This window comes from Poecilia reticulata, chromosome 11 (assembly GCF_904066995.2).
Source record: "Poecilia reticulata chromosome 11, P_reticulata-male-v2, whole genome shotgun sequence".
NCBI classification, from domain to species: Eukaryota; Metazoa; Chordata; class Actinopteri; order Cyprinodontiformes; family Poeciliidae; genus Poecilia; species Poecilia reticulata.
Genome location: NC_088840.1, coordinates 22,067,445 through 22,081,247, shown reverse-complemented (window position 1 = coordinate 22,081,247; position 13,803 = coordinate 22,067,445). Strand labels below are relative to the sequence as shown.

Sequence of the window (13,803 nt, the reverse complement as noted above, 5' to 3'; positions counted from 1 at the left end):
TCTGCAGGTCTATTTTGTTATAGGAAAGTATTGCAATATTCAAAGCCTAAATTTACAAGATATGTAAATCAGAGCTGGACCACCAGACATATTTTGTCTTAACAGAATTACACTATTAAAAATATTAACAAGGGCACAATGCAACCTTTAAGTGACTGTAATCTATAAAACATAGAGCTGCCTGTTTGCTACACTTGCAGTGAGATGAAGATGGTCCATTCAGGAAAGCAGAGCTGCATCAAACTAACATGAAACTGCAGAAAAAAAAAATAATTGTTAATGTATGTCACCATGAGAAAAGTCTACTGAGTTTTGCTTAGAAAACTCTTTTTTTAAAAATTAAAATCACTAATTTTTGTCTTATGAAGTGAAAAAAATTATTTGCAAAACAAACTTATTTGCACATGTCATTAATTTTTTCTTGCTATTCTAGGTTTTTGCTTGTGATTCTCACATGATGTCGTTTGCAGGGCCCAAAATCACAACAAAAGATTTCTGATGTGTGCAAATAAAAGTTTGTTTGGCAAATAACTTTTTAAGTTCACAAGACAAAAATTAGTTAATTAATAAAAAAAAAAAAGTTTTTTAAACCTTTTGTTTAAAAAAAAGAAATAATTACAATTCCAAAAGTTTTGATTCCAATTTTATTTTACTTAACTGAGGTTAGTTTTTGTTCTCTATTAAATGATTGGGGAAAACATTTAACTCCATACTCGGTGAACCCGACACTAAACTTAAAGTCTGGGTTCAGTTTTTTCCTCTTCATAAATGACATACTTTTATTACCCTGAATTACCATGATAAATATATATCATGGTAATTCAGGGTGAGTTATTTTTAATTCTAAATCCGTGTTTCTCAACCTTTTTTGGCCTAGCGCCCCCCCCCCCAGCCTTTATCCAGGTCCCTCACGGCCCCCCACCAAAGAATTTGCAGGCTACTTTGCACTGACCATTATTTTGTAAATGGAGATAAATATAAATATAAAATATTCTTATTCTGTGCCATTTTCTAGTTGTAAATATTCCACAAAATGACCAGATAAAAGATGTTCAACATGCCAATTTAAACTTTGAACTATTTGCAAAAAGACTGAGCTCTGCAGCATTAAAACATGGATAGAACTGTAACTACATTAATCATAGCTCTTCTTCTCTTCAGTGTTTCTGTGAGTTTCTGGTTGTGCAGCTCTGTGCTGCCTTCAGGAGAATGGGACATCAGAGTATCATGAATAAATCTTCATCCACATGGCATTTATTGTGCAAACCAGAGCTTTCAGTGGAAAAACAAAAGTTCCAGGTCCTTTTAATGCCACTGTCCACTTTTAAAGTTCATCTTAAAACCCATCTATTTTACTTGGCTTTCAACTCCAGCGGGATCTAGTTTTAAATTGTACGTTTTTGTTTTTAAACTGTGAGAGTTTTAATTTTTTTATTGTTGTGTTTTAATGTACAGCACTTTGTATCAGCTGTGGTTGTTTTAAAGTGCTTTATAAATAAAGTTGGTATGATATAATAAATATGAGACAGAAACATGGATTATATCTTTATATTGACCTGTCTATTGATTTATAGATTAATAGTTTTACTGGACAGAAATTACAAAGAACAAGTCTGGTTCTTAATCAAATCCTAATGAGTCAAATTGAAATTATCATGGAGTCTCAGCCTCATGATATTAACACTGACATGAAAAATAATATTGAATAAATAAATATATCAAATCTAATTAAAAACATAAGTGATCAGTCAATTACTGTTATGGTCTGTAAGATATATTTATTCTCAGTACTAGATGTGGTCTCAACAAACCCATGATATTTCAACAATATTATTTAACTTTTTATCTGGAAATAGTGTCTTTTTATTCTTGCCATACAGTCCTCTGTATTAATTATTGCTCGAAAGGTCTTGCCATACCAGTGTATTCCTCTGTATTTACTTTAGTTTCTTAGTTTATTCTTACATTTTGTTTTTCATTCATTTCCATCTAGTTTCCTTTGATTAGTTTTATCCTCTCTTGGTTTATTGCTATGTCCACTTTAGTTTCTTTCCTGTTGCTAGATTAATTTGATCATTTATCCATTATAAGACGAATAATCTTCACTCATCACCTGCTGCGCCGCCTAAACGTCATGTTTCACTGTTCAGCTTTGGATTCTCTGTTTTTATCCCATAATTAGAAAGTACAGGTGGACAGTTTTTATCGTAAAATGCTTTAAATATTTATATAAATATCTCAAAAGCTTTATCAATATATTTTTCTTCATACAACACATTCCAGTTCTGTGATTGTATCTCGTTACTTAATGCTCTTATTGAGTCTTCTGACATTATTCTTTTGTAAATAATGTTGGTGCCCTCATTTATTTTTCTGGAAACCTCTTCTAGGATAACAAACACTGGTAGATGGTCACTCATAATTTATAAGAAGTCCACTTCTCAATTTACCTTCCATGTAATTAGTAAATATATTGTCGATCAGGGTTGAACTTTGTGTTGTTATTCTACTTGGTTTAGTAATTAGTGGATATAAACCTAAACTATGCACGGTATCAATAAAGTTAGCTGTACTTTTAACCTTGTTTGGATTCAACATGTCAATATTAAAGTCTCCACAGATGAAAATGACCTTTTGATAAATCTTAGCAAACAATGTTTCCATGTCATTTGTAAAGACGTCAGTGTCAGATGCCGGTGCTCTGTACACACAGCTGACTATATTTTTCTGCTTCTCAAACTGGATTTCAATAGTAATGCTTTCCATTACATCATCAACTGACACTGACTTTATTTTCTAATTTGTTAAATGTGATCATTTGGTTCTTGACATTTGGATACTTAGAGATGTAGAATATGAACTTGAAGGATTGATTTGTATTATTCTGAATTGAGAGAACGAGTGGGGTGAAGGAGATTTATTTTAATACAATTTTAATCCAAAATAAAATGGGCTGTTGAAAAAAATAACAGCACATTTTTTTAAAGTTGAAACTAATTTTAATCTCTACACATATAGATACATGTTTGTTTAAGTCCTTACAAAGTCACTTGATGACTTGCATTTCCTTTGAAAATGCAGTGAGTGCTGAACGCTACTGCTGAAATTTGCAGAAATATATGAGTTCAAGTGCAGAATCATGGTTACAAAGGTAAAGTAAAATATATATTGAATAATTTTAGGATTAAAGAGAGCAATGACTTTTTACCCATTGTGCAGTAATAAGAATGTATAAACAAACATTAATCACAAAGAAAACAGTTAGCTTAACTATCAATATTTGGAAGGTCTGCCTAGATTTTTTATCAAGTAGTACCTCTCTAAAACTCATATGATGAACTTTTTTTTCATGAAACTTGGCACAGAAAAAGGTCAGATTGTGTACTGTTCTTTACTACATGTTTTGGATTTCAACTGCATGCTTTGAAAGGAACCGTTATAGATTAAAGTGTTTTTTTTAGGCGGAAATTGATTTTTTTTTCTTAATTTTTGCTGTTTATCATATTAATTCACTTTCCTCAGTAACAAGCAGGGTGCTTTTTAGAGCTGTATCATATTCTCTAGGGTCTTGCCTTTTTTTTTGATACCAAAACAATTAAAATAAACTCTGTAGTTCTTGAGATACATTCAATTCATTTTGGGCATGTTATTTTCAGCCATATTGCTCAAAAACAGGCCGTGTGTCAAAGAGGGTATTACCTATGTGCCAGTAAGCTAATACAAGTAAATGGACCGAACTTTATAAATTGCCGTTCTACAAGTACTTTAAGTTAATACCTGTTATTGACACATTTTCTCACACACAATAATATATTTGGTATATGTAATGACTAAAGACAGAGTTTCTAACTTTTTATGTGATTATTTAATTGTTTTTAATTTCTTATCACAATGTTTTTATTGGATAGAAATTATTCAACATCATTACATGTGTTACAACTTTTACAGTCTTTCTCAGATTCAGAGGAAATTAGGAAACGAAAAACGGAACTAAAAGTCGGTTTCGTGTTTCTTCATCAGGAGCCGCCGTGAAACACAGGAAATGAAAACAGAGCACAGACAGCGCTGTTTGCTTTTCTTTGTTTGAATGTAACCTGAAGGCGGGTTTGGTGTATTTGGCAAATATTTGAGTGTTTGCAGTAAATCTGTCTTCAATTCAGTCTCAGAGAGAGTTAATCAACGAGCAGTTAACTGCTGTTGAAGAAACATTAACGGAGTTTTCTAAAATCATCGTCAATCCGAGGAAGAGATGGATGATCAGCCCAGACTGCTGTTCTCCCGGATTCCCTTGATAATCTTACATCGAATAGGTAGGAAACACCAGCGTTTGGATGCAGGTTAAGGTCTAAATGTATGAAGCTTTCTGTATGAGTGTCATTTTAGTAACTGCTTCCCTGTTTATAAATGTTTTAACAGGCAAATGAACGCAGATATAAAATGTGAACATGGCTCTTTAGGTAGTGTTAAGAAAATGGAAAATCCTAACCGATTAATCATAATTTTTACTGACACATGGAGCATAAAATCAGCCAACGAAATCATTCATACTTTACTTTAGAGGTGTGCCGATCGATCGGCCATATATCATAATCGGGCCGATTTTCGTGAAAAAGTGCATGATCGGTGATCGGCGATTATTGGCTCATGTTGCCGATACCGATCACCTGCATCTCATTTCTCAGCCTGCCTGTGCAGCTGGTCTCCTCTTTCCTTCACACTGCAGCAACAAATCCTAAGCGATGTGGATTTTTCAGCCGTTGCTCTGCAGTTTGACCAAAAGCTGACTCTTGAGGACTGCAGTAAAACTGTCAAGAAGTGGCTTCATTACACGCCAGAACGAGAGGAAGACATCACAAGGAATCAAAGTGACGCCAACCAGAGTGAAACTGGGGTTACCACAACTTGTACCGTTGTACAAGTTGTGGCGGAAAATTGAAGCACGTCAAAATGCATCAACACGATGAATATAATATGGCATAAAAACAATGCCATAATTGACAGAGTTTGGCTACATCGAGGCTCACTGCAGTAAAAAAGACATGTGGAGGATCAGATACAGTAGCAGGTAAAGCAGCGCACAGCTACAAACACCCGGATTAGCATGACGGTCAAAAAGCTAAACAAATAACCCGCAAAATTATTTAAGTCTTCGAGCTGCGATGTAAGACGCTGGTTCTGCTCTCACTGTTGAACCGCTGCTACGCGCTACAGGTAGTAATAATTGACAGGCGGAGCGCCGCTTCTGCTCCACCTGGTAGTGACTCACACCGAACCTCTGCTTAAAGCTGCGGCATCTAACCTAAAAAAAAATACATTTTACATACGTATTAAAACTTTCGCTGTCCTAACATGAGACAGATAATCTCTGAAAAAATAATCGATCTCCTCCCTGCTCCACATAATTACTCCGCTGTCAGAAACAGCCAATCAGAACTAGCAGTAATCAACTAGCCGCCATGCTATCAGGATATTTTAATTCAGTAACTCTGGATTGTTTATTGTAATGGAACCTGTATTTGCCTTTGAATGTTAAGTTTTATACTTGAATTTTTTTGGCAATGTTGAGAGGTTTTATTTTGGCTCTTTGCATTATTTAGCCTCTTCAGAGCCTTCATATGTTATCAGTCTGTTAAAGATAGTATTACCGATAGCAGTACAATTTGCAGAATGCCTGTTTTGTTTAGTTTTCTTCTTGGAAAAAGTTATTAAAAACAAGTTTTTGTCTAAATTAAGGTGAATTCATGGTTCCTTTTTCCACATAATGTAACCGGTAGTGTTTATGATAAAAAAATATATAAAAAAATTATGTGATCGGTATTGGTATCGGCAGGAAAAAACCTGATCGGCACATCTCTAGTCTGAATGTATTCTCTCATTTACTTCAATAAATAAAGTTAACAATTCCTCTTTTATTTCTGTTTTCTCTAGATAGTCAACCACGCAACGTTTATAAGGAGGAGCTATGTAAGCAGGAGAGGAGATCCACTCTGGACCAGGAGGAGTTAGAACCTCTGCAGGTGAAACAAGAAGAGGAAGAATCAGAAGATCATCAGATAAAAGAAGAGCAGGAGGATCTAGAACATCAGCAGATAAAAGAAGAGCAGGAGGATCTAGAACATCAGCAGATAAAAGAAGAGCAGGAGGATATAGAACATCAGCAGATAAAAGAAGAGCAGGAGGATATAGAACATCAGCAGATAAAAGAAGAGCAGGAGGATCTAGAACATCAGCAGATAAAAGAAGAGCAGGAGGATATAGAACATCAGCAGTTAAAAGTGGAAGAGAAAAAAGTTTACTGCAGTCAGGGTGAAGAACAGGTTGAGTTAAATCAGGAGACTGATACCTGCCTGGTGGTTCCTGTTGATAAACAAACATCCCAAGCTGAATCAGAACCAAACAGGAACCAAGTCATCTTCCAGGAAGCTGCTGAAGCTGAGAACCAAAATCCAGAAAGAAGAAAACCTTTCTCATGTGAGACCTGTGGAAAATGTTTCACTGCCATTTATAAACTCAATCGTCATATTAGAACTCATACGGGTGAAAAGCCGTTTTCATGTGTGACCTGTGGAAAAGGTTTTAGACTTAAACAGGATTTAACTCGGCACATGATGATTCACACTGGTGAAAAGCCGTTTTCATGTGTGAACTGTGGAAAAAGTTTTCGTCTTAATCGGCTTTTAACTCGTCACATGATGATTCACACTGGTGAAAAGCCGTTTTCATGTGTGAACTGTGGAAAAAGTTTTATTCAAAAAACGGATTTAACTCGGCACATGATGATTCACACTGGTGAAAAGCTATTTTCATGTGTGAACTGTGGAAAAAGTTTTCGTCAAAAACAGGATTTAACTCGGCACATGATGATTCACATGGATGAAAAGCCGTTTTCATGTGTGACTTGTGGAAAAAGTTTTACTCGAAAAGTTCATTTAACTCGGCACATTATGATTCACATGGATGAAAAGCCGTTTTCATGTGTGAACTGTGGAAAAAGTTTTACTCGAAAAGTTCATTTAACTCGGCACATTATGATTCACATGGATGAAAAGCCGTTTTCATGTGTGAACTGTGGAAAAGGTTTTAGACTTAAACAGGATTTAACTCGGCACATGATGATTCACACTGGTGAAAAGCCGTTTTCATGTGTGAACTGTGGAAAAAGTTTTTGTCTTAATCGGCTTTTAACTCGTCACATGATGATTCACACTGGTGAAAAGCCGTTTTCATGTGTGAACTGTGGAAAAAGTTTTATTCAAAAAACGGATTTAACTCGGCACATGATGATTCACACAGAAGAGAAGCCGTTTTCATGTATGACCTGTGGAAAAAGTTTTAGTCAAAAACAGCATTTAACTCAGCACATGATGATTCACACTGGTGAAAAGCCGTTTTCATGTGTGACCTGTGGAAAAAGTTTTACTCAAAAAGTTCGTTTAGCTCGGCACATGATGATTCACACAGATCAAAAGCCATTTTCATGTGTGAACTGTGGAAAAAGTTTTAATCAAAAACTGCATTTAACTCAGCACTTGATGATTCACACTGGTGAAAAGCCGTTTTCATGTGTGACCTGTGGAAAAGGTTTTCGTCGCAAAGTTATTTTAACTCGGCACATGATGATTCACACGGATGAAAAGCCGTTTTCATGTGTGAACTGCGGAAAAAGTTTTAGTCTTAAACAGGATTTAAGTAAGCACATGAAGATTCACACAGGTGAAAAGCCATTTTCATGTGTGAACTGTGGAAAAAGTTTTACTCAAAGTTCATTTAACTCGGCACATGATTCACACGGAGAAAAGCTGTTTACATGTGTGAACTGCAGAAAAAGTTTTTGTCACAAAGTTAGTTTGACTCAGCACATGATGATTCCCACAGGTGAAATGCCGTAGAACTATTTTCCGTACACCGTATTTTCCAGACAATAGGCCGCTACTTTTTCCTAAGCTTTGAACCATTCGGTTTATAGTCTGGTGCGGATTTTATGTGGATTTTTCATCAACCACCCGGGGGATCTTTAGCAAGAAGTTATTATTTTAAATAATACTGGGATCATGAAAATTTGAGGTATAGATATTAGGATCCAGTAGATGACAGTAGTGCAACAATAATGGATGCAAGCTGCCTTTGAAATCTGAATAAGAAGAAAAAGAAGAAGAACGTGTCATTTTCATTTAGCACATGCTAGTAGCAGACATGAAGGATCAGCACTTTTACTGTTACAGTTACTGTTCGGAAACTACTGTAATCAGTTCAGTTAAATCTAAACTTGGGATCTTTTCTTTTTCATCCGTAATAAATGTGTTGTTCAATTGACCTGTTATGACTCAAATTTTGGGTGTCCACCCCCCTCTGCTGCTGCTGCATCGTTGTGGAAAACCTGGAACGGAAGAGATATCTGCGGCTTATAGTCCGAAAAATACGGTATGTCCCTGTTGAGGTTCACTATAAAAGTCATTTAGATGAAAACTGGAGTTTTACACTGGAGGGTTTTCTTGTCTGTAATGTGGAGAGAAATTGTTTAATTTTCTAATTTGTTAAATGTGATCATTTGGTTCTTGACATTTGGATACTTGGAGATGTACAATATGAACTTAAAGGATTGATTTGTATTATTCTGTATGGAAACAATAAGTGGGGTGAAGGAGATTTACTTAAAATAAAATGTGCTGTTGTGGGATTTTCATTAATTGTTTTGCATTTGAAATTTACTGTATTCAAAAAAATATTTGATAGGTTTGTCTTTAAAACAAAACTAAATTGAAACTGATGCTGTTATTTGTTCCAAATAATATTAACCAGCCTATGTAAAAGCTTTTCAAATAAATTGACTTGCCCTTTTACTTATAAAATACAATATTCAATATAAACATTTTCCTTAATTGATTGTTCTTGATTGTTCAAAATATGTGTGATTATTGTCTTGTATAACTTGGAGTGTTGCTCGTTTTACTTGTATAATTTTTCTGTTGTGGCAGTTTTCTATTAAAGATCACTACATATTTTTTTAAAGTCGAAACCAATTTAATCTCTCCACATATAGATACATGTTTGTTTAAATCCTTACAAAGTCACTTGATCACTTGCACTTCCTTTGAAAATGCAGTGAGTGCTGAACGCTACTGCTGAAATTTGCAGAAATATTTGAGTTCAAGTGCAGAATCATGGTTACAAAGGTAAAGTAAAATATATATTGAATAATTTTAGAAATATTTTTAGGATTTACAGCAAGACTGCAGGAGGATTGAAAACATCATTCAATGTATTTTTACTTATTGTAGGAGGTATTTGTAAATTTTTGGAGCTTGGTACAGAATGTTGTGAGTTTGATGTTTTGCTCTGCTGTTTGAAAGAGATGGGCATCCGTGGTTGTATTGCGCTTGAGCCTGTTGCGTGGTGCCTTTTGATTGGTTGTTTTGTCTAATTAGTTTGTGAAAGATTAGAGCATGCTCTTTGTAGAAGTCTGGCACACAGTCTTTTGACCGTCACTTTCTATTTGTTTTTGAATCTGTTATTTTTATTTCCTTTTGGATTCAGTAAAGACTGAAGAATGACTATTGGATTCAAGACCTCTTTCTTTCTAGAAGAAACGTGTCGCGTCCGAAAGAGCTTCGATGGGGCTAGACTAGTGAGAGCTTGTCGCACGTACATCAAGTCAAAAGACTTTCTCACGGAAGGACTCTTTCAAGACCAAGTAAAAACGAAAAGAGGACTTGCAGACTACCGGATATCCAATTCAGCTGAAGTAATAAAATCCGTAAGTACGTTGTTATCAAGGGCGACAGAAGCTTCCTTTGCATCAGCGCGGTTGCTAAGCTAACTTGCTAACTAAGCCAGCACATGTTAACTCGATAGATCCCGTGAACTACGGATAAGAAATCCTGCACATATAGGAACTCTTGTCACACATGTTTGTGGACCTTTTAGAAGAGAAGACGATGTTTGGAGACTCGCAGTTCATGTGTAAAGATTTGAAAATAAAACGGGGCTATGGAAGAAGATAGTGAAGTTGCGCATGTTGGACAGAAGAGGGAGCCAAAACCCACAGAACGAGCTCGAGATGACAAAATCACTAGATTAAAAGGAGAAAGAAGAGAAAAGCTGTCACAGCTGACAAAAGAGAACAACATTGAAAGATTGAAACAGAATGAATGCAATGCTGATTTCATAAATGAAGAATATTTTCCAATGTTTGTTAAATGTCTGAGTATGAACGCATTAATAACGAACTATGTGAACTGATAAGTGAAGATGATAAACGTGAAGACCAAGATGTGTTCGAGAGTAGACATTCTGAGTTTAAACTTTTCTTACAAAGCGTTAAAGAATGGATAAAAGATGCAAAATGCTCTCCTGAGGAAGATGTGCATCCATACGACAGTGTTTCAAAGGCTAACTCGGTTGCAAGCAGTACATCGCAAGGATCAAGTACAAGTTCAATGCGGCTGAAAATTAAAGCAGAACGTGAAGCGCTTTTAGCAAAAGCAGCAGCGATGAAAAAAAGAAGCAATTAAAGTAGAAGAAGCCTGTCTTAAGTTTCGAAAAGAGCAACTAGAAATTGAAACGAAGCTTGCCATTTCAGATGCAAAAATTAAAGGTTTATGAAGAGAATGAGGATGCTCAGAAGTCTGAGATTAATTCCTTACAAGCTATTTCAAGACTGAGAGTTGGATCTGTTCATTCTGCGAGCAAATCAGAAAGGCAAGAAATGTTCTCAGATGATGAACAGGCAAATGCTGATCCTCCAGTATCACGGAAGTCTCGCTTAAAAGGCTTTTCAACGCATGCTCAGTGTTCTGATTCTTTTCCAGATGATCTGTACCAGGTTTTGCAGCAACAAAATCACCATACTGAGATGCTCATAAAACAACATAGTATATCTCGACTTCCTCAATTCCAGTATTTACAGGTGACCCCGTTTCATACAAATCATTCATAAGAGCTTTTGAACATGCTATCGAGAACCAAACTGACAGTCAACAAGATCTGAACTCTTCATCACATTTTAATAATATATGATAGCACATGTATTTCGCTTCCTGTCAGAAGAAACATATTAGTTAAATTCATTTTTTTTTATAAGTTTGTAATTTTAAAGTAAGCAAGTAAAGGATGTGTAGATGCACCAAGAGATAAAAGTGAGGGGTGTGTTTGTTTTTTTACTCACATTTATAAAATTTTGTTTTGCCTTTTTGTCCAGATCTTCCAGAATGCTATGAGTGTAAAGAGGAGGGGATTCTCAACAAGGTCAGCAACCAGGATGGAAACCCTATTTTAGACCAAGAGGAGCCAGAACCTCCGCAGATAAAACGGGAACAAGAGGAACCACAACATCACCAGTTCAAAGAGGAGGAGAATCAACTAAGAATCTGTCAGGATGAAGAGCAGCTTGTTCTGAAACAGAAAACCGAGGCTATATTGGTGACTCCTTCTGACGTGCAAATGATTAACTATGAAACGGAACCAAACAGGAACCAACTTGTCTCCTCTGCCTCTCCTGAAGTTGAGAACCAGAATCAGGAGGGAAGAAAAAAAAAAGAGAGAAGAGCAGAAACAACATGAGAGATATCAGAAAACCAGACAGCAGAAAGGTTCAGATAACTCAAGACAAAAAACAAACAAAACTCAAACAGACCAAACTTTAATTTCTTGTGACTCCTTTTCTCAAAAGAGTCGCTTGGCTAGACATGTGAGAACTCACACGGGCGAGAAACATTTTACATGTACGACCTGTGGAAAAAGTTACTGTGACAAAGGTAGTTTAATTTATCACATGAGAAGTCACACAGGGGAAAACCCATTCACATGTGTCATTTGTGGAAAAAGTTTCCGTCAGAACAACATTTTAAGTATTCACATGAGAACTCACTCAGGTGAGAAGCCTTATTCATGTACAACCTGTGGAAAAAGGTTTTCTAAAAATAGTAGTTTAAATTGTCACAGTAGAAGTCATATGGGTGAGAAACCTTTTTCATGCATTGCTTGTAGAAGAAGTTTCAGTCAAAAATCTCTTTTAACCATTCACATGAGCACTCACACTGGTGAGAAGCCTTTCTCATGTACAACCTGTGGAAAAAGTTTCACTCAGAAAGGTAATTTATCTGATCACATCAAAACTCACACAGATGAGAAGCCTTTCACATGTTCTACTTGCGAAAAAGATTTCAGTCAAAAAAGCCACTTAAAGATTCACACAAGGACTCACGCAGCTGAGAAACCTTTCTCATGTACCACCTGTGGAAAGAGTTATAGTGAGAACAGTGGTTTAACTTGTCACATGAAAACTCACTCGGGCGAGAGACACTTTTCCTGTGTGACCTGTGAAAAAAGTTTTAGAAAAAAATCTCACTTAACACGTCACGAGAATTCACACTGCCGAAAAGCCTTTCTCATGTATGACCTGTGGAAAAACTTTCACTCAAAAATGTCATTTAACTTTTCACATGAGGACTCGTACAGTAGAAAAGCCTTTCTCTTGTATGACCTGCAGTAAAAGTTATAGTGAAAAAAGTAGTTTAAATTATCACATGTCAAATCACACAGGAGAAAAGCCATTCTCATGTGTTACCTGTGGAAGAGGTTATGTTCAGAAATCTCATTTTATATATCACATGAGGAGTCACACCGGGGAGAAGCCTTTCGCATGTACGACTTGTGAAAAAAGGTTTGCCAATAGAAGCAGTTTAAGTGTTCATATTAGAAGTCACACAAGTGAGAAGCCTTTCTCATGTGTGACCTGTGGGAAAAGTTTCACCTTAAAAAGTATTTTAACTCATCACATAAGAATTCACACAGACGAGAAGCCTTTCTCCTGCATGTTCTGTGAAAAAACATTAAACAAAAATCTCATTTAATACCGCACCTGAAAACTCATAATGATTTGGCGTAATCTGAACCTCAAGAATGAAAGTGCTCTGTAACTTGCTGTTTATAAAGTTTAATGATTTAATGAACACACTTAAAAATGTATCTCATTGTATTTTGCATTATATTTAAAATAGATTTTACAGTAAGATAGTAATCAAAAAGTTAATTTAAATAAAATGGTTAAGTCTCAAGTTAATTTTAAAAAATGGTTTATGGTTTTTTTTTCAAGTGATATTAATATTGTGCCTTAAAGGAACCTAGTTTGACTTTGTAGCCTACTTTGATAGGAACAGCAAACGATTAATAAAACTACATTTTGTTAAATGCCATCATCAGTTAGACCTTGAAAATATTTACACTTTCACTGATAATCGGGTCCAGAGTCTTCGATTCTTTGTTGTATGTTGGATCAAGTGAAAGTGTTGAAGTATATAACGTAGCTCTAATATTGTCTTTAAGGGGTTGCATATTTGTACAATCACTTATTTTCTGTTATACGTTATTTGTCATTATTTTGTAGAAATCAGCTGTCACTTCATTAGTTCTGTTGATTTTTTCCCCCAGAAAGATGTTGATTGTGATTGATTAGCAAAAGCAAAAAAAGGTCAAAACAATCAAGATTTTGAATACTTTTTATAAACACTGTCGTGTGGAGAATAAAGAGCACCAAATTACAATAAATAAATGAATTATGAAATTATTTTAATGTGTCCATTAAAACCAGAAATAAATACAGAATAATTTATTATATTTGTGCTGCAGTTAAATATATTGACTTCATTTTAAAAACTAGATTTTTTAATGGTTTCATTTAAACAGCTAACTTCATTCATTAAACTCAGTGGGTGGGATTAGGGACCTCGACATCCGAGTAGCTGCTTCAAACGACAAATTATTCCAGGTTTACTATGACTCTGGGAACAATGTCTTTGCTGGAAA

The 13,803-nt window shown here is 35.4% G+C and overlaps 1 protein-coding gene and 1 pseudogene across 1 annotated transcript; both read left to right on the top strand.

Annotated features, from left to right (window-relative positions):
* The first annotated feature begins 3,999 nt into the window (after positions 1 to 3,999).
* On the top strand, positions 4,000 to 9,559 carry LOC145553664 (uncharacterized). The gene is made up of 2 exons (XM_081612471.1): positions 4,000 to 4,310; positions 5,929 to 9,559. The coding sequence occupies exons 1-2, from the start codon at positions 4,250 to 4,252 to the stop codon at positions 7,887 to 7,889; spliced, it is 2,022 nt and encodes a 673-aa protein (XP_081468597.1). The 5' UTR covers positions 4,000 to 4,249; the 3' UTR covers positions 7,890 to 9,559.
* Positions 9,560 to 11,172: 1,613 nt separating this feature from the next.
* Positions 11,173 to 13,724, top strand: LOC103472589 (uncharacterized; annotated as a pseudogene).
* Positions 13,725 to 13,803: the final 79 nt, after the last annotated feature.

Coding starts and splice junctions, on each gene's coding strand:
- LOC145553664 (XM_081612471.1), top strand. CDS start 4,250: ATGGATGATCAGCCCAGACTGCTGTTCTCCCGGATTCCCTTGATAATC. Junction 4,311..5,928: donor GATAATCTTACATCGAATAG/GTAGGAAACACC, acceptor TGTTTTCTCTAG/ATAGTCAACCACGCAACGTT.